A 20,841-nucleotide genomic window follows, 5' to 3' on the forward strand; every position below is an offset into this window, starting at 1 on the left:
TGTGGAAGGAAATCATTAAATCATTTATTTGACTCTGAGTCAATGTGCACACGCCCTACCGTACAAAAGTGGGAAGCTGCAACAAATCAAGTGCGAGAGGCAGTGCATGGACGTGTAAACAAAGACGAAATGAATATGCCACTTCTGGGAGCATTTCTGGGAGCAAGTCAGAGCAGCCGGGGGCCCAGGCCCAAGATTACATTCACAGCGCGGGGAAGTGCAAATGAACGGAATGTCAGAAGGGAGGGGCTGCCCAGGTCCTTCCCACCCAGGAGGCTGCTCCGTCCAGGGCAGCGACTCCTGAGAGGTGGGTTTGGAGCCAGAAGCACAGTTAGTGTACAGCGGTCCTACAGTCTGGTGGGTAGGAGGGACCACGTGGGGGAGGGACTGGGCTCAGAGATAGTGGGCCCTCTCCCATCCCCCCTCCTTCCCGCCCCCAAGGGCCAGACCACCTCCCGCCCCGGACCCCTTTGCCATTCAGGGGAGGGTGCCCCCCCACCGCCCGTCTGAGCCAGTCCCAACTCCAGAGTGTGGAGAACCAGGAGTCTGTTTCTCTTGCAGGCCTCTCCACCTGGAAAGGGGCCGACCTCAAAATAAAGTGTTAAGGCAATAAATAAAAGAGCCCATCCCACCTCAGATGAAAACACTGTAAGAGAAGTGAGTCTACAAATGCCGGCTGGCCTTCCTCTGCAGGACCAGCGGGGAGGCGGGCTCTACACGGCTTGAGAGCATTTGTCATCGAGTTGAAGGCAAAGTGCCAGGCAAGTTTCTTGTCCTGATGCTGGTCCAGCCGCCTACATCCTCTAACCTCCCCTGATGTGGCCCCTGGGCCCCCTCACTCCAGGGGCCCTGCTCCTGGTGACCCGTGGTCAGAGCCTCCAGCTCAGTGCCTAGCACCAGCTGGGGAGTTCCGGGCTCACAGAGGGCAGGGCAGGGGCGAGGGGACCAGCCCCACCTCCTCCGTCTTTGGTGGTGGCAGAGGTAGGTGGGAGAAGTGACGGCCTTTGGCAGGGCCAGGGTATGTCAGAGGACGCTGTCCCAGTTCAGTGCTTGGGTTTGTTCAAGGGCCTGGTCCCCGCCCTGACGTGAGCGCAAAGAAAGCGGGCCCGCCTCTGGATGGCCCAGGCCCGCCGCCCACCAAGGTGCCCCCCGGCCACACTCTGTGGCTCCCACCCTCCATCTCTGGAGCAGCACATTCTCTCGGGTGGCAGCAGGCCGTCAGGACTGGCCGGGCAGATGCCTGGATCTGAAACTGTCCAGCCCAGGTTCCTCCACCGCAGCGCCCGGCCACCCCCTTTTTCATCTCTACCCTCCCAGCCCCACTCAGCAGCCCTGGGGTGGCAGGGGGTTTTGGGCACCCACCCCCAGGGCATCCCATCTCTGCCTGTCCTGATTCTCCTCACAACCCCTCAGGCCCCACTGGCCACTGGTCCAGCCTCTGCTTTCCCACGAACAGCTGAGGCGGGCCCCTCGGGGCTCCACGCCGCTCCGAGGAAGTTTATCCCCTGGGCCTCGGGGATTCCAGGTGATGGAGGTTGGGGTGGGGGCGAGGTCAGGGGCGAGCACCCTTGGCCACCGTGGCCTGGGCTCTGCCACTGCTGACGGCCAGACACCCAGGCCTCCAATGCCAACCCCAAGGCCTTCTCTCTGCCATCAGCCACGTGAATGAGGACCAGCCAGCCACCCCTGCTGGTCCACACCCACCACTACTGCAGCTCCTCTGGGGGCCCATTATCTCGGGGCAGCACACCGTTCAGGCCAATGCTGCTGGCCACCGGCGCCCCCAGGTAGCCGAGCAGGATCTCGCTGCGGCGCCGGGACAGCTGGAGGATGTCGTCCGCCAGCGCCGGCACCGACGTGTAGCGCACATTGTCCAGGTCGAACATGTCCCTCAGGTACTGCACGATCTGGTGCTGGGGGAGAGGGCGGGCGTTGGGCCTGGGCCGGGGCCCCTGCACCCCCCGCGCTGAGGTCGTCCGGGCCACCCAAAGCCTCTTCCTTCACCGCTGGAGCCCTGACCCAGCCCCTTCTGTCCTCAGCTCCTGCCCTCCCGGGGCTTCCTCTGGACCCACCCGGGTCAGGCTCCCAGTGGAAGGAGCACAAGCTCTCAGACACGGAGCTCCCTGTTTACCTTAAAGAAAGCACAGACTTCAGAGAGCTGAGGCTTGGGTCCGAGGAAGCCGAAGGCTAGGACGGGGCTAACGTGCTCCGATACGGAGTAGAAATGGGAGATGAAGCCATCAGGCACCTGTGGAGGGTGGCAAGGCTGAGGGCTGGGACCCAGGCAGGGTGAGGCAGCCAGGCCCTGGGGTCGTATTAAGAGCCGGGGCTTCATTACTGTCCTTGCTAGGTGATGCCGGGCAGGTGACTGGGGCTTTTTGGGTTTTTTTGGCCACACCACGCGGCTCGCAGGAGTTCCCCGACTAGGGACTGAACCCAAGGCCCTGGCAGAGAAAGCGCCGAGTCCTAACCACTGGACCGCCAGGGAATTCCCATGACCGGGGCTTTCGAAGCCCTGGTTTTCACCTCTGAAGAATAGGGGCAACCTTGGGGCTGTGGTGAGGGCTGCACGAGGGGCCCGGGGTGCGCTCAGCACAGGAAGTGCCCAGAGCATGTGGCAGTGGCAGCTGGTATGAGCTGGGCAGCAGAGCCGGGCTGGCAGAGGGGCACAGTGGATCGCAGCAGCCCGGAGAGTGCAGCCGGTCGCCGCCTGGGAGGGCAGACGATGCAGCCCGATGGGCGGGAGGGAGGCTCTGCCCGCTCCGGGAGCATCCTGCCCCGCCGAGGTGCCTCCACCAAGCCAACCACCACTGCTCTACACGTGCCCTTCCTCCCTCTGAAGACACCCTTTCCCCGCTTTTGACATTTCACAGTGGCCTGCTCTGTGCTGAGCCCTGGGTGGGAAGATGAAACAGATCTACGTGTGCCTTTGAGGCCCTCCTGGTCAAGGGAGCAGTAATGGCAGGACAGGTGGCCGGTGCTGTGACAAAGGCCAAAAGGTGCAGCAGGGCCTGGGGGCTCAGTAAGACCTCCCTGCACGAGCCCCATTCCTCTGCCCAGCCCACACGTCCTGCCCCTAGACCAGGATCCAGCACACACCAAATGCAGGGTCAACTGAGCTGGGCACCACACCCAAGGCCCCCGCGTGGCGCTCCCCAGGGGCCCTGTCAGCTCACTCACCATCAGCAGCCTCCTCTTGGCTTTCAGGACAGACCAGCAAGCAGTGGCCAGGGCCTAAATCAAAGATGGGAACCCCCGGGGGGTCAGACTAACAGGCCGGGCCGGCAGCCACTAGCCACCCCCAGTCCAGAACCAGGCCCTTACCCCCAGCTCATCCCACCCCAAGCAGGGAGATAGGGACGGCTGTCTGAGCTCCGTCGTCTCCCTGCCCTCAATTACGAGTCAGGCGCACCTAAATCTGAATCCTGACTCTAACCCTTACTGGGCGGCTCCCTGGACTAGCCACCAGTCTTCTCTGGGCCTCAGATTCCTCCTCTGTAAAATGGCCATGACTCAGCAGCCCCACCTCACTCAGTGATTGTGGGGATCCATGGTTACCACCTATAAAAGACCAGCCCCACCCCTCTCCAGACCACCCCCATGGCACACAGCACGGCCGCCCTGCAGGGGCCCTGTGCTCAATGCTCTCCTGCTGTACCTCTTTTTTCTTTTTTTCCCCCCGTATTTTAACTTATTTAATGCATTCAAATGGAACAGAATGAATGGCAGCTCAGAAATGAGTAGACTGCCTAAGTGAAACCACAGTGCAGAAGGGAAGTGCACGTCCCTCCGTGCTACACTGGTCAGAGGAGAGCAAGGGGATCCTGTGGGAAGTTCTCCAGGGCAGGGGGCTGGTGTGCCCAGCAGCCCTGGATCACAGCGGCAGGCAGCATCCCAGTGGCGTGACTGCTCCCTGATGGGTGGGGAGCCAGCCTTGATGCCCAGGCGCACGCGTAGGGTCACGTGAGTGTGTGTGTGCCTGGGAGTGGGGCGGCCACGCACCGTCTCCTTGAAGCTGTCTGACAGCCAGCGGTTCCTCAGGACGGCAAGCACCGAGGACGGGGGGTTTTCCAGGTCCTCGAAGGCGTCCATGAGGATGAAGTCCAGCACGATGTCGAAGAAGCTCATGCACACCACCTGCGGGGGGCAGCAGTGCTCTGAGGGCAGAGCGGGTGGGGACACCGGGCTGAGCAGGCACACCAGGCGGTGTGAGGAGGGGCCTGGGGCAGGCAGGGCAGGAATGCGGGCTTCTAGCAGCCATGGAGCCATCTCAGAGCCTCAGAATCAAGGCAGGGCTCCTATAGGCACCTCCACCCGGTTCGAGGAGCTCAGGTGTGGGGAACCCCAGGACACCGAGGCTCAGCACAAACAACTCACCCCTCGGCCCTCCAGCTCCAGCCGCGTGGTGGCCCAGGTCTCCGGCCGCAGGGCGTAGCTCAGCATCTCCTCGTAGCTCTCCAGGAAGCCTTTGGGGCTCTGGGGGGAGAAGCAGAGCTTGTTTTGGCCGTGGGAGAGGCCCCAAGACGCAGCTGGACTGGACCCACAGGGGCAAGCTGGCCTGTGCAAGAGGGACACACCAAGGCTGGGCCAAGGCCAATCCCTGAGTAGCACTCATGGAGAGAATGGGACAGGAAGTGTCCTGTGCCCGCCTCCACACACCTCTGCGGCGCCCAGGGCACGTCCCAGAGGGATGCAACACCAGGGGCGCCCAGCAATGTCTCACACCAGCTCGTTGCTGAGCAACGACCGCCTTCCAAAAGATGTGCACATGCCACAGAAGGCACTCACTTTGGAAGGATGGGCAAGGGTGTGAGGTCGAGCCAGCCGCCAAAGTTTCAGATCTCCGCAATCATCGGCCTCACTGGTGAAACGGGAGAAGCTACAGCCCCACACTTGGGGCTACTCTGGGGGAGTCAATAAGCTCGTTTGTGTAACACAATCAGGCAATAAATAGTGTATAGGACTAATGCTGCCAGGAACGGAGATGGTCAGCACACAGGAGGAATTCTTCACTCTCTGGGACTGGGAGGCTTAGCTGGGGCTTACGACAAAGTTTGCAGACACGGATGTAATTCACGGACGTGGAAAGCTAGTACGTGCCAGGGCTGATCTAACGTGGATCAACTCATTTAATTCATACAGTCCTATGAGGGATGGTCCAATATTGTGCCCATTTTACAGATATGAATCCTGAGGCTTCAGATCATTGATGTGCCCAAGAGCCTGGCAGAGTGGAACTGACACAGAGCAGCAGGGGCAGGTTGATGCCATTTATAAGAACCACAGGCAGAGGAGGCATTGGATGGATGTTCACCAAGATGTGAACAGGGTGGCGTTGGGGACAATTTTTCTTGCTTTTTGCATCATCTTAGTTTTTTCTACAATTAGCTTGAGTCTTTTTTTTTTTTTTCTGATGCTCTGAGATTTTGACATTTTGACTTTCCTGTTACTTTTTTTTTTTTTTTGCGGTACGCGGGCCTCTCACTGTTGTGGCCTCTCCCGTTGCGGAGCACAGGCTCCGGACGCGCAGGCTCGGCGGCCATGGCTCACGGGCCCAGCCGCTCCGCGGCATGTAGGATCTTCCCGGACCGGGGCACGAACCCGCGTTCCCCTGCATCGGCAGGCGGACTCTCAACCGCTGCGCCACCAGGGAAGCCCAGCATGAGTCATTTTTATAATCTTTTCTTTTTTTTTTTTTTTTTTTTTTTTTTTTTTTTTTTTTGCCATGCCACACGGCTTGCAGGATCTTAGTTCCCCGACTGGGTGTTGAACCCGGGCCATGGCAGTGAAAGCCTGGAATCCTAACCACTAGGCCGCCAGGGAACTCCCATTTTTATAAACTTTTTAAAAACTATTTTCATTAAGTTTTAAAGAGAATCTGCTAGGATGACCCTGGGCTGTGCCTTAACCTCCCCGAGCTTCAGTTTCCTCATATGTAAAAGTTGACAACGAAGCTGAAGATGTGGGCTGGCCCTTGCTGACATTTTTGATGGCCACTGGCATCAGCTCGTGACATCCCCAGGACACGCCCATCTACACAGTAGGGGACTGAGGCTTGGGGAGGCTTCACGTCTGGCCCCAGGCATAGCAAGGAGGCGGCCTGATTCCACAATTCCAGAGCCTGGGTGTGTGCAGGGGCTGGCGTCTTCCCAGACAGAGGCCACCCCAGGTCTGCTGCCTGGAAAAACCTGACAGGGCTGTCAGTTACCGCTCAGTCCAGGGCTGGGAGTGGGGTCTGGCGCTCAAGAGCTGCTAGATAGCCAGCCGAGCCTCTTCTTGATTTCTTAATCAAAATCAAGCCAAGGACTTCCCTGGTGGCGCAGCGGTTAAGAATCCACCTGCCAATGCAGGGGACAGGGGTTCAATCCCTGGTCTGGGAAGACCCCACATGACATGCCACAGAGCTACTGAGCCTGTACTCTAGAGCCCCTGAGCCACAACTACTGAGCCTTCGAGCCACAATGACTGAGCCCACACGCCACAACTACTGAAGCCTGCGCACCTAAAGCCCGCGCTCCGCAACAAGAGAAACCACTACAACGAGAAGCCCGTATGCAGCAATGAAGACCCAACGCAGCCAATAAACAAACAAATAAATAATAAATAAATAAATAAAATCAAGCCAAGTCCTGTAGTGGTGCAGAGGCCAGAGAGAAAAAAGCCGAGCCTCCGGGCCCTTCTGGGAGCAGCCGCAGAAATCGGCCGTCCACTAAAGCCCCTGACACCTGCTGTAGCCTCACTTGCCCTTCTTCACTTGTTCGTCCTTTCACCCTCCTGGGGAGGCCACAAAGAACAGGCTAAGGGCATGGCTGGGCTCAGGCTGACTGGGGTTCAAATCCTGGCTCCACCCTAACCTTGCTTAGTGACCAGGCAAGCCCCTCTACCTCCCCAGGCTCACTTTCCTTTTCGGCCGAGCAGATGGAGACATCAGGATTAAATGAGCTACCGGAGGTGACGAAATGTGAGTGAAGCACCAGGCTCGCTGTGCTGCTCGGTAAATGGCAGCTGCTGGGAGGATAATGAGTTGTCCCTCAGAATCTGCAAAAGATTAGGTCCAGGACCTATGCAGATACCAAAATCTAGATGCTCAAATCCCTTTTATAAAAGGGCACAGTATTTGCATATAACCTAAGCACATCCTCCCCTGCACCTTAAATCATCTCTAGATTACTTATAACACCTAGTACAATGTAAATGCTAAATAAATAATTTGCTGGTGCATGGCAAATCCAAGTTTCGCTTTTTGGAATTTTCTGGATTTTTTTTTTTTTTTTAGTATTTTCAGTCTGAGGTTGGTTGGACCCACAGATGCAGAACCTGCGGATGTGGAACCCATGGATACGGAGAGCCAACAGTATTCACGTTTATGGAGCAGCTGCCCTGTGCCAGGCCCTGGGCTGGGCACATACCTGTGCCAGGAGAGCGGGGCTTCTGGCCCTCGTAGGCATGAGGATGCAGGGTGATGGGGCCATACGGGGCAGGATGAGCCCAAGGGCTCTCGGGACCCAGGGGACAAGGCAGGTGAGGTTCTCCTGGGGAAAGAGCTGGGACTCAGAAGGCAGGTGACCAAGGAAGAGAAGGAGGGAGTGGGACAGGGACTTCAGGATACTGGTATGTGTTCCACCTTCTACCCTGGGGGCTGGTACACAGGGGTTCATCTTTCCATTCATTAAATCCTACTATTTATTTATCATTATTATTATTTTATTTTTTTTTTTTGCGTTATGTGGGCCTCTCACTGTTGTGGCCTCTCCTGTTGCAGAGCACAGGCTCCGGACGCACAGGCTCAGCGGCCATGGCTCACGGGCGCAGCCACTCTACGGCATGTGGGATCTTCCCAGACCGGGGCACGAACCCGTGTCCCCTGCATCGGCAGGCGGACTCCCAACCACTGCACCACCAGGGAAGCCCAAATCCTACTTTTTAAAAAAAATTTATTTATTTTTGGCTGCGTTGGGCACTCGTTGCCGCACGCGGGCTTTCTCTAGTTGCAGCAAGCGGGGGCTGCTCTTCATTGCAGTGGCTTCTCTTGTCACGGAGCATGAGCTCTAGGCGCGTAGGCTTCAGTAGTTGTGGCACGCAGGCTTCGGTAGTTGTGTCTCGTGGGCTCTAGAGCACAGGCTCAGTAGTTGTGGTGCACGGGCTTAGTTGCTCCACAGCATGTGGGATCTTCCTGGGCCAGGGCTCAAACCCGTGTCCTCTGCATTGGCAGGCAGATTCTTAACCACTGTGCCACCAGGGAAGTCCACATCCTACCTTTTGATACTCTTATGTGCGTATTTTACAACAAGGTAACTAACGACAACAAAAAGAGTTGAGGAACAGCGTTCCAGGTGCTGAGCGGCCAGCATCTGCAGAGGCCAGATCAGGGAGGAAGTCTGTGAGCACCAGAAGCCCTGAGGCCACAGGGCAGAAGAGCTTGGTCTTTACACCAAGGGCAGTGGGAGCGAGGGTGGGTTTTAAGCAGTTGGGTGATGTGTCAGAGGTGACATTTCAGAACCATTACCTCACATTACGCCCAGCCCATGAGGAGGAAGGACTCTAGAGGAAAGAGGCGGGTTCAAGAGCTTTGCTCAAACCCATCAAAAAAAAAAAAGAAACACAAGTGGCCAAATAAACATGAGAATGTATGCAACCTTGTTAATAATCCAAGAAACATAAAGTAATGGATGAAACAAAGATTAAAAACATTACAGGGACTTCCCTGGTGGTGCAGTGGTTAAGACTCCACGCTCCCAATGCAGGGGGTCCAGGTTCAATCCCCGATCAGGGAACTAGATCCCACATGCATGCCGCAACTAAGAATTCACATGCCACAACTAAGGAGCCCTGGAGCCGCAACTAAGGAGCCCGCCTGATGCAACTAAGACCCAGCGCAACCAAATACATACATACATACATACATAAATATTTTTTTAAAAAATTACAGGCAGACCTCGTTGATACTGCAGGTCTGGTTCCAGACCACCCCAACACAGTGAATATCTCAATAAAGCAAGCTGCATGAATTTCTTTGGTTTCCCAGTGTGTATAAATGTTATGTTTATACTATACTGTAGTGTATTAAGTATGCAATAGCATTATGTCTAATAAGACAATGTACATACCTTAATTCCAAAATGCTTTATTGCTAAAAAACACTAACCATCATCTGAGCCATTGGTGAGTCATAATCTTTGTGTTGGTGGAAGGTCCTGCCTCCGTGTTGATGGCTGCTGACTGATCAGGGTGGTAGTTGCTGAAGGCTGGGATGGCTGCGGCAATTCTTAAAAATAAGACAACAGTGGGGCTTCCCTGGTGGCGCAGTGGTTAAGGTTCCGCCTGCCAATGCAGGGGACATGGGTTTGAGCCCTGCTCCGGGAGGATCCCACATGCCACGGAGCAACTAAGCCTGTGCGCCACAACTACTGAGCCTGCGATCTAGAGCCCGCAAGCCACAACTACTGAGCCCGTGTTCCACAACTACTGAAGCCCGCGCGCCGAGAGCCCGTGTTCCACAACAAGAGAAGCCACCGCAATGAGAAGCCGGCACACCACAATGAAGAGTAGCCCCTGCTCACAACTAGAGAAAAGCCCGCACACAGCAACAAAGACCCAACGCAAACAAAAAAAATTAATTAATTAAATCATTTTAAAATAAGAAAAAGAGGTCTTCCCTGGTGGCACAGCGGTTGAGAGTCCGCCTGCCGATGCAGGGGACACGGGTTCATGCCCCGGTCCGGGAGGATCCCACATGCCGCGGAGTGGCTGGGCCCGTGAGCCATGGCCGCTGAGCCTGCGCGTCCGGAGCCTGTGCTCCGCAACAGGAGTAGGCCACAACCGTGAGAGGCCCACGTACCGCAAGAAACAAAAACAAAAACAAAAACAAAAAAAAAAATAAAGACAACAATGAAGTTTGCCACATCTACTGACTCTTCCTTTCACAAACGATTTCTCTGTAGCGTGCAATGCTGTTTGATGGCATTTTACACACAGAACTTCTTTCAAAATGGGAGTCAATACCCTCAAACCCTGTTGCTGCTTCGTCAACTATGTGTATGTAATATTCTAAATCCTTTGTTGTCATTTCAACAATCTTCACAGCATCTTCACCAGGAGTAGATTCCATCTTGAGAAACCACTTTCTTTGCTCATCCATAAGAAGCAATTCCTCATCCATTCAAGTTTTATCATGAGGTTGCAGAGATTCAGTCACATCTTCAGGCTCCACTTCTCATTCTAGTTCTCCTGCTATTTCCACCACACATGCCATTACCTCCTCCACTGAAGTCCTGAACCCCTCAAAGTCATCCAGGAGGGCTGAAATCAACTTCTTCCAAACTCTCGTTAATGTCGATATTTTGACTTCTTCCCACTAATCACAAGTGTTCTTAATGGCAACCGAAATGGTGAATCCTTTCCAGAAGGTTTTCAATTTACTCTGCCCAGATCCACCAGAAGAATCAATGTCTATGGCAGCTGTAACCTTACAAAAGGTATTTCTTAAATAATAAGACTTGAGAGTCAAAAATGAGTCTTTGATCCATGGGCTACAGAACGGATGTTGTGTTAGCAGGCATGAAAACATGAATCTTGTTGTACATCTCCATCCACCTTGGGTGACCAGGTGCATTGTCAATGAGCAGTAATATTTTAAAAGGAATCTTTTTTCCTGAGCAGTGGGTCTCAACAGTAAACCGTGTTGTAAACAGATGTGCTGTCATCCAGGCTTTGCTGTTCCATTTATAGAGAACAGTCAGGGTAGATTTAGCATTATTTTTTTTTTTTTTTTTTTTTTGCGCTACGCGGGCCTCTCACTGTTGTGGCCTCTCCCGTTGCGGAGCACAGGCTCCGGACACACAGGCTCAGTGGCCATGGCTCACGGGCCCAGCCACTCCGCGGCATGTGGGATCCTCCCGGACCGGGGCACGAACCCGCGTCCCCTGCATCGGCAGGCGGACTCTCAACCACTGAGCCACCAGGGAAGCCCCAGGCTGTCTTTTGAAGCCAGGCATTGACTTCTCCACTGGAGCAATGAAAGTCCTAGATGATACCTTCTTCCAACAGAAGGCTAGTTCGTCTACACTGAAGATCTGTTGTTTAGTGTAGTACCTTGATTAACTCATCCACACTTAACTGTTTCACCTTGTACTTTTATGTTATGACATGGCTTCTCTCCTTAAGCCTCATGAGCCAACCTCTGTCAGCTTCAAACTTTCCTTCTGCAGCTTCCTCGTCTCTCTCAGCCTTCACAGAATTGAGGAGAGTTAGGGCCTTGCTCTGGATGAGGCTTTGGTCTAAGGGAACGTTGTGGCTGGTTTGATCTTCTATTCAGGCCACTCGAACCTTCTCTGTATCAGCAATAAGGCTGTTTTGCCTTCTTATCATTCATGTTCACTGTCACGTGTTCACTTAATCGCCTTCAAAACTTTTCCTCTGTGTTCACAGCTTGGCTAACTGTTTGGCACAAGAGGCCTAGCTTTTGGCCTGTCTCAGCTTTCAACATGCCCTCCTCACTAAGCTTAACCATTTCTAGCTTTTGATTTAAAGTGCGAGACATGTGACTCTTCCTTTTATTTGAAAACTTAGAGGTCACTGTAGGGTTATGAACTGGCCTAATTTCAATACTGTGGTGTCTCAGGGAGTAGGAGGCCAAGGAGAGGGAGAGAGACAGGGGAAAGCCAGTCGGTGGAGCAGTCAGAACACACCCAACATTTATTGATTAAGTTCGCTGTCTTGTATGGGTGCGGTTTGTGGCACCCCAAAACAATTACAATGGACGTGGATGGACCTAGAGAGTGTCATACAGAGTGAAGTAAGTCCGAAAGAGAAAAGCAAATATCATATAATAATGCAAATATGTGGAATCTAGAAAAATGGTATAGATGATCTTATTTGCAAAGCAGAAATAGAGACACAGATGTAGAGAACAAATGTATGGATACCAAGGGGGAAAGGGGTGGGGTGGGAGGAATTGGGAGACTGGGATTGACACATATACATTATTGATACTAAGTATAAAATAGACAACTGATGGGAACATACTGCATAGCACAGGGAACTCTACCTAAGGCACTGTGGTGACCTAAATGGGAGGGAAGTCCAAAAGGGAGGGGATATCTGTCTGTGTATGGCTGATTCTTTTTTTTTTTTTTTTTTTTGCAGTACACGGGCCTCTCACTGTTGTGGCCTCTCCCGTTGCGGAGCACAGGCTCCGGACGAGCAGGCTCAGCGGCCATGGCTCACGGGCCCAGCCGCTCTGCAGCATGTGGGATCTTCCCAGACTGGGGCACGAACTCGTGTCCCCTGCATCAGCAGGCGGACTCTCAACCACTGCCACCAGGGAAGCCCTGGCTGATTCATTTTGTTGTGCAGTGGAGGCTAACATAACACCGTAAAGCAACCACACTGCAATAAAAATTAATAACAAAAAAAAATTACAACAGTAACATCAAAGATCACTGATCACCATAACAAATACAATAGTGATTAAAAAGTTTGAAAAACGGCAAGAATTACCAGAATGTGAGAGACATGAAGTGAGCCAATGCTATTGGAAAAACGGCACCAACGGACCTACTCGACACAGGGTGGCCACAAACCTTCAACTTGTAAAACACTGCGAAGCACAATGAAGCCAAAACACACACAACGAAACGAGGTATGCCTGTACTGATATCCGGTATTGGCCAAGATGTAAGGAGACACAGCCTTATACTGCTGAGAGGGGCTCAAGTTGTTAAGGCGTTTCGGAGGGTAAACGGGCAAGATCTGCCAGCCTTGGAAACGTCTGTGCCCAAGACGCGGCCTTACCACACCTGGGCTTTGCCCCACAGAAAATCCCACCGGTACCGAAAGAGGACTGATTATAAACAGACGGAGTACAATAGCGGTGTCTGTGATTCCGGAAAAGTCAGACACAACCCAAATGTCCATCCCTGGGAGGACCAGACTAACCAGAGCCGACCCGCCTGACACGATACCACACAACCTGTCCGTCTACTGACACGGAAAGATGGACGAGATGGACTCTTACAGAACAAAATAAAGCTGCAGAACAGCCCGCAGAACACAAACCAAGCTCTGGAAGTTAAATTACAATGTTCAAAGGTTAGAGTCTATGGAACCGAGTAGGAGGACATATATCAGATTGTGCACAGCGGTTTCCCCTGGCAAGTGGGGTTCCCGGAGACCCTGTACGGTTTGCGTCTCATAATCGGCGAACTTTGTAAAACTGTGTCATGCTGTAATCAGAAATAAGAGGCAAGACAGATCCGTACTTTTCAGAATTAGCACAGGGAGCAAAAACATCCAACCCTTTCCCTGCTCTCCTGTGGCCTGCAGGATGAAGTGAGAGCTCGTCAGCTCGCTTTTAGATTGGGTTTTTTCTTTTTCTTTTCTTTTTTTTAACAGAATTAAATAAAAGTTAGAAAGATAAAAAAAACAAACAATGCAGGGGGAAGAAGAGCCGAAAAGAGAGCCCCCCACTCCCTGCTACCTTCTCAGCCTTGGTCATCAGGCCCGTCACCATCTGCCGGCCAACCTCCCCGAAGAAATACTGGTGACTCTTGTCCTCCAGGAGGCCCTAAGGGGTGAGGAGGGAGGCGGTGAGCTGACAGGCTGGCGGCCCCCCCAAGCCGCAGACAGGGCAACACCGTGCGCTGGGCAGGTGGCCATCCGCGTAGAGGAGCCTGCTTGACTGCCCCCATCCCCCCATCGCGCCCCGGACCGCACCCACCTCGAAGGCTTGCCGCACACAATGCAGCTTGGCCAGAAAGTCCTGGTCACTGTAGCAGCCCAGCAGTTCTGTCCTGAGGGGAAGCGCAGAGTCACAGCACCTGGGCCCCAGCCAGCGACCCCCCGTGGGGTCAGGGCGGAGCCCTGGGTGGCCCTGCCTCCACCTGGTAGTGTGACCTCTGGCAGGTGGCTGCCCCCCTCTAGGCCTCAGTCTCCCCCAAACCCGAGGAAGGGGCTGACAGGATGCTCCCTGAGGACGGGCTGCCTCGATGGCACTGGGCGCCCCTGGCAGGTGTGGTCACTGGGGATCGGGCTGACCCCGGCCTCCTTTAGGCCCCAACCAGCAAAGGACCCTCTCTAGCAAAGGACCAAAATGGCCAAATTGCTCCCAAGGCCAGGGCAGGGCTTTCTGGGGCAGCTAGAGGTGCCCTGATCTGGGCACTTTATCCAAATCCCAAGGCTTCAGCTGGGGCCTTTGGCCATTTTCAGTCAGTGAACTTAAACACACATACTTAAATCTGGACTCATGACCATCATACAGAACAATTAATTTAAGGTGGATAAGAGCCGTCAATATACCACACAGGAGAAGACTGAGGCTAAGAGAAGTCAGGAGACTTGTCCAGGGCCACACGCCACAAAGTAGCAAGACCTGGAGACAACCGTGGGGTCTGTCTGTCTCCAAAGCCTGGCTTCTGGACGGCTCCTTAAAGTAGTGTGTCAGAACACAGGGCTTAGGGACAGCGCCCACGGTGCTTCCATGACTGGACCCCTTAGAACATGTACGAATGATTGTTATTTTAATTACTTATATTAATTAGTTATTGTCATCGTCAACCCTAGACCTGCCTGTCTTGTACCGGGGCCATCCTAGGGTCTCCGAAGCTGGGGCAGGAGCCACGGCCAGACCATCCCACCCTCAGCCTGGCTCAGCTGGGTCCCCACCAAGCCCTGCTGGCTTCCCCAGCCTCCTCCAAGGGGACAGCCCCCCCCCACACCTGCCTCCTTCCCTCCCATGCTCACCTGAGGGTCCGGCAGGGCACTCTGCCCTCCTTCACCAGCTGCAGGGCCTCCTCGTAGGCGGCGGCAGGCCTGGAGAGTGGGCTCGGGTAATCTCCAACCTGCAGGGACTCAAAGAGCTGGGGGGAGGGTGGAGGCCTGTGTCAGCAGCATTGGCAGGCGGGGGCGGAGCCTTGGGGTGGGTCAAGGGCACCTGCCCAGGGGACTTCTGGCGGAGTACGCCCTAGGGGCCAACGCTTCAGAGGGAACGTCAGCAGGAATGCTGGCTGAGGGCAGAGGCCCGGGTTTGAGTTCTACTCTGGCTCTCAGCATCCCCATCACCGGGTGCCCTTCCGAAAGGGACCATCTACTGGACACACACCCGTGTCCTCCCATCCCAGGAAAGGACAGCCGCCTGGCACACGTGGCCATGGCAGGAAACTAACCAAGCAATGAGCACTCGGTCTGGAGAAGGGAGAGGCCGGCGTGGGCTGGAGCTGCTGGGGACGGGGACCCCTGCCCTCACTCATAGGACCTACGACCCCTGGTTTCTCAGGCTTCCCCATTCCAGCAAACACTGAAGAGTCCCCCGGGAGCAGCACTGGCGACCTCCAGATTCTGCTCCCATCAGAGGAAATGCCTTCACTTTCCCACAACCCAGTGCTCGCCCACCAAGGAGCCGCGCGGGAGCCCCGGCCTTCACCCCTCTCCCCGCAGCCATCCCCCCAACCCACGCCAACCTCAGTGGCGGAGAAGAAGGAATCCTCCGAGGTCAGGCTGTCCTCATGGTCCGCCCGCAGATGCAGCGAGCCCTCGGTCAGGGGCAGCATGAGGGTCCGCTCTGGGCAGAGAGGGAAGGGAGGGGCTGAGCTGAGACTCCTGAAATCACCGATCGAGCTAAACGTACACCAAGCCTCCCAACGCCCGATTCTGGACGAATGACGCCGATGGTAGCAAAGCTCCTATTTTCTGTGCCACGTCCGCACCGCCTGACCCTGAGGACTGTGGGCCCTGAGCTCTGAGGGCAGGCTGTGCTGTGCTGTGTGGCCCTGGGCAAGTTGCTCCCCCTCTCTGACAAGCTGAAACAGCCTCTGATGCCAAAGGGCCCCTCACTCAGCACTTCCATCCCACCCGCTCAAGGGCGAGGGGTCTGGACACTCAAGGGGACTTGGGAAAGGTTCACAGCCTGAATGCCCCACCAGCCTTCTCTGTCACACGGGGAGGCCAGAGGAAGTGGGGACTGCTCGGATGGGGACAGAAGTGGAAGATGTGTCACCCTGGCCAGCCCTCACTGGGCCTGTGCCACCACTGGAAGAGCCAGGGAGCCCGACACTCAGTAGTCTGATGTTCCCCCCTGGGGGCGGACAGCCCCCAGGGAAGGGCCCTGGGGGGGTCACAGTCACCACACGGGGTCTGGCACGCAGCAGGCACTAGGAGAACATTGGCTGCTTGGCTGAATAACTTCATTCCATCTCAGTGATGTCACACCCCTTGACCTCAATGAGCCACCCTCCGCCCACCCGGTGCCCGCAGAACAGGGCTCAAACCAAACACCTGGAACAGCCAGCAGGGGAGATGTTGACATACAAGCCCCAAAAGCCCGCTCCCAAGGGGATGGGGCAAGGCACACCGGCCAGGGACTCCCGGGGCCTCATTCCAATTCTGTTCCTGCCTGTGGGGCCTCAGTTTCCCCGTCTGTGCAGGGAGGCACTGATCGGATGAGGTCGTGGGCCCTGGGGATCATTCGCCCCGGCCCCGCTCACCGAGGTCCAGCAGCATGTTGTCGGCCGGAAAAGTGGACCCGAACTCCTCCTGCAGGTGGTAGGCCCGGTGCAGCAGGGACTCCAGCTTCTCCGCAAACTCCCTTCGCTGTGACTCTGGCTGTGGGTAAAACAATGACGGTCAACCCAGGCCCCCCAAGCTCCCCACGCCAACGGCCCCTTCCTTCACCATGATGGGGGCCCAGCCCCCAGGGAAACAGGGGACAGCTCTGAGGCCCAGCAGCAAGCACAGGTCTGGACTGAGCTGCCCCACACAGGAGCCACCGGCAACGCATGGCCAGTGCACACTTGAGACTCGGCCAGTCCCACCTGACATGGGCCATAAGCATAAATACACACCAATTTCAAACACTTAGTATCCCCCCGCAAAAAAACCCCCAAGACTACAAGAACATGAAATACCTCAGTGATTTTTCATCTTGATTACATGTTGAAATGACAATATTTTGGATATACCAGACTATAGAAAATATATTATTAAGTCATTTCAGGGCTTCCCTGGTGGCGCAGTAGTTAAGAAGCCGCCTGCCAATGCAGGGGACACGTGTTCGAACCCCGGTCCAGGAAGATCCCACATGCCACGGAGCAACGAAGCCCATGCGCCACAACTACTGAGCCTGCGCTCTAGAGCCCACGAGCCACAACTACTGAGCTCACGTGCCACAACTACTGAAGCCTGCGCGCCTAGAGCCCGTGCACCGCAACGAAGAGTAGCCCCTGCTCGCTGCAACTAGAGAAAGCCAGTGCACAGCAATGAAGACCCAACGCAGCCAAAACTAAATAAATAAAATTTAAAAAGTCATTTCACCCATTTCCTTTTGCTTTTTAATGTGGTCTCCAGAAAATTTTAAATAAGATACATGACCTCCTACTGAACAGCACTGCTCTAGACCTGAGCAGACCTGGTCCAGACCTTGGCGCCACCAGTTCCGAGTTGTGTGACCCTGAGTAAATAACTCCCTTATTCTGAGCCCCGGTTTTCTTATCTGTCAGCTGAAGTAAGAGAACCTACTTCCTAGGATTTTAGGGAAAATGTGAATGAAATAAGGTATATAAAGTACTTCCTACAAGACTGGCCCATGGTGATGGCCTGTAAGTGCTGGCTATTATAATCAGAGGGCAGTTAGGAGCCCAGAAAGAGCTGGGTTCAACCCCACTGTTCCTATTAACCGTGTGCACTTGGGAAGGCATCGCACCGCTGGCACCACAGCCTGTGGCCTCAGTGACCTCCTCGCTGCCCTTGGCCTCCACACCAGGGTGTGTGAAGATGGGGGCACTGCTCCTTTGAACCCAGGAGCTTCTAGTCCAGGGGGCCAGGCATGGGCAGGCCTGACCCTGTTTTCCACAGAGGCTGCCAGATCCTGCAAGTACATGTAACCAGACCCTGGGGAAGAGACAAGGGCCAAGTTGGGCCTCAGGCCACTGGGAGAAAGAGGCGGAAGCACTCAGAGGGGGACAGTAAGATTGTAATGGCTGCCTTTCACTGAGCGCTAGCCCTGGACAGGCAACTCGCTGTTCAGCCTCAGGGCTTCCTTGAGGCAGGGATTGCCATGACCCCGCTTCACAGAGAAAACTCAAGGAGGTTATGTGGCCCAGTGCACCCAGCTAGAGCCTGGCGGAGCCCATGGGACCCCAGACCTGCTGGCCATCTTGCTTAGTAATGCTGCTCAGTGTGGCCAGCAGAGCCTTGTAGCTTTGGCAGATCTGCCAGCTCTTTCTCTGGGAAGCCACCTTGGGTTAGAGAATGGTTTCCTACATACGACACAAGTGACAAAAGAAAAATTAGATACACTGAACTTCATCAAAATTAAAAACCTTTGTTCTTCAAAGGACACCATCAAGAAAGTGAAAAGATTGGGAATTCCATGGCCATCCAGTGGTTAGGACTCTGCGCTTCCAATGCAGGTGGCACGGGTTCGATCCCTGGTTGGGGAACGAAGATCCTGCAAGCCGTGAGGTGCAGCCAAAACAAAAGGAAAGTGTAAAGACAACCCCCAGAATGAGAAAAAACATCGACCAAAAAAGTACAAGAAAAGCCTTCTCCTCCTTTCCCTGCAGACCCTCTCCTCATAGATCACTGTTAACAATCTCCTGTGGGGACTTCCCTGGTGGTTCAGTGGTTAAGAATCCACCTTCCAATGCAGGGGACACGGGTTCAATCCCTGGTCAGGGAACTAAGATCCCACATGCTGCGGGGCAACTAAGCCCACGACGCCACAACTACTGAGCCCTCGAGCCACAACTAGAGAGAAGCCCGAGTGCCACAACAAAAGATCCCACATGCCACAACTAAGACCTGATGCAGCCAAAGATATAAAAATAAATAAATAAATAAATATTAAAAAAAAAAATCTCTTGTGTTATCTGTCCAGAGGGAAATAAAAGTGCACATACACACCAGCAGTTACCAACAGGCATATGTAGGCAAGGATGGATGTCTTTTTAAAAATGTACACATCAGCAGAAATTAGTACAACATTGTAAACCAACTATACTTCAATAAAAATAAATAAATAAAACGTACACATGGGTCATGAATCACTATGTTATATACCTGTAACTTACATAATGCTACACATCAACTACATCTCAATAGAAAAAAATGTAGATATGGGTCACTATACACATTCTATATCTTGCTTTTTTCACTTCATAAAATATAGTGGAGAAGACAACCTAACAGCCCCTACAGCTTTCCTTCAGCCTTTTATTTTTCTTCTTTGCCTCACCACGCGACTTGTGGGATCTTAGTTCCCCAAACAGGGATCACACCCCCGCCCCTTGCATTGGAAGCACGGAGTCTTAACCACTGGACCGCCAGAGAAGTCCCTCCTTTTTTTCTATTTATTTTTTTTGGGGGGGGGCGGGGGGCTGCGTTGGGTCTTCGTTGCTGCACACGGGCTTTCTCTAGTTGCAGCGAGTGGGGACTACTCTTCGTTGTAGTGCACGGGCTCTAGGCCTGCGGGCTTCAGTAGTTGCAGCACACGGGCTCAGTAGTTGTGGTTCGTGGGCTCTAGAGCGCAGGCTCAGTAGTTGTGGCGCATGGGCTTAGTTGCTCCGTGGCATGTGGGATCTTCCTGGACCAGGGCACAAACCCGTATCCCCTGCGTTGGCAGGCAGATTCTTAACCACTGCGCCACCAGGCAGGCAGATTCTTAACCACTGCGCCACCATAAAGGCTGCCTGGTATTCCAGACCCCTACTGATGGGCACTTACAAAAACTATTACAAAACAATTCATCCTAGGACATATATTTAGTGTGTTTTGCACAAAAAAAATTTTATTTTGGCTTTTCCACTTTATCTCTCTTTTCTGATACTGAGATAAATATTCACTTATAGAAAACATGGACTGTGCCAAAAAAAAAAAAAACCGTATAAAGAAAAGACAAGACAAAAGCTGTGTGACCCAATCAACTATGAACACAGGCTATTTCCCTCCAGCCCTTCAAGAATGCTTTTTTTTTTTTGCCAAGGGGCATGCGGGATCTTAGTTCCCTGACCAAGGATCAAACCCATGCCCCCTGCGGTGGAAGTGTGGGGTCTTACCCACTGGAACGCCAGGGAAGTCCCCATTTTTTTTTTTTTTTTGGCTGTGTTGGGTCTTCGTTGTTGCACGCGGGCTTTCTCTAGTTGCAGTGAGAGGGGGCTTCTCTTGTGGAGCGCAGGCTCTAGACACGCAGGCTTCAGTAGTGGTGGCAACATGGGCTCTAGAGCGCAGGCTCAGTAGTTGTGGCACACGAGCTCAGTAGTAGTGGCGCGCAGGCTCAGTAGTTGTGGCACACGAGCTCAGTAGTAGTGGCGCGCAGGCTCAGTAGTTGCGGCACGTAGGCTTAGTTGCTCTGCAGCATGTCGGGTCTTCATAGACCAGGACTCGAACCCGTATCCCCTGCATTGGCAGGCAGATTCTTAACCACTGCGTCACCAGGGAAGCCCCCCTTATTTTCTTTATGTAGTCAAGATCAGGCTGTAATCACCAGTGTGGTTTACTGAGTAATTACCAAGTACCAGGCATGGGCTAATGCACCTTACGTGAACTTTCTTACTTAGCTGGGTCAACATCCTGGTCAAGCGGAAGCTCCCATCCAGGAGGACGTGATGGGCTGGCAGAAGGCAGCGCTGCTAGACGCCTCCCAAGCGTGACCCCCCACCAGCCACACCACCAGTCTTCTCGGTGGCCGGGGGTAGGAGAGACCCGGGGGAGGACTGCCTACCTCGGACAGCGCCTCTGAAGCGGTCTCGGGGTTCCGGAGGCCGTCCCCCCTCTGCCCCACGCTCAGCGCCTGCTCCCACTTCTGCAGAGCTTCCTCAAATAGCTCCATGCCTGAGTGTGGGCAGGGGAGAC

General features: G+C 54.1%; 1 protein-coding gene across 3 annotated transcripts in view; it reads right to left on the reverse strand.

The window, feature by feature from the left end:
- Positions 1-20,841, reverse strand: part of MIGA2 (mitoguardin 2) — a 28,085-nt gene continuing 7,244 nt past the window's right edge. For all 3 annotated transcript variants that reach the window (XM_032635458.1, XM_032635456.1, XM_032635459.1), the window contains exons 6-16: positions 20,711-20,820; positions 16,479-16,596; positions 15,456-15,556; positions 14,740-14,855; positions 13,718-13,790; positions 13,478-13,564; positions 4,378-4,476; positions 4,003-4,137; positions 3,181-3,234; positions 2,132-2,248; positions 1-1,913 (exon numbers count right to left, since the gene is read on the reverse strand). In XM_032635458.1, the coding sequence (XP_032491349.1) occupies positions 1,707-1,913; positions 2,132-2,248; positions 3,181-3,234; positions 4,003-4,137; positions 4,378-4,476; positions 13,478-13,564; positions 13,718-13,790; positions 14,740-14,855; positions 15,456-15,556; positions 16,479-16,596; positions 20,711-20,820 (1,217 nt within the window). In that variant the 3' untranslated portion in view covers positions 1-1,706. The remainder of the gene's footprint in view (positions 1,914-2,131; positions 2,249-3,180; positions 3,235-4,002; positions 4,138-4,377; positions 4,477-13,477; positions 13,565-13,717; positions 13,791-14,739; positions 14,856-15,455; positions 15,557-16,478; positions 16,597-20,710; positions 20,821-20,841) is intronic.

Source organism: Phocoena sinus, chromosome 6 (genome assembly GCF_008692025.1).
Source record: "Phocoena sinus isolate mPhoSin1 chromosome 6, mPhoSin1.pri, whole genome shotgun sequence".
In the NCBI taxonomy this organism is placed as follows: Eukaryota; Metazoa; Chordata; class Mammalia; order Artiodactyla; family Phocoenidae; genus Phocoena; species Phocoena sinus.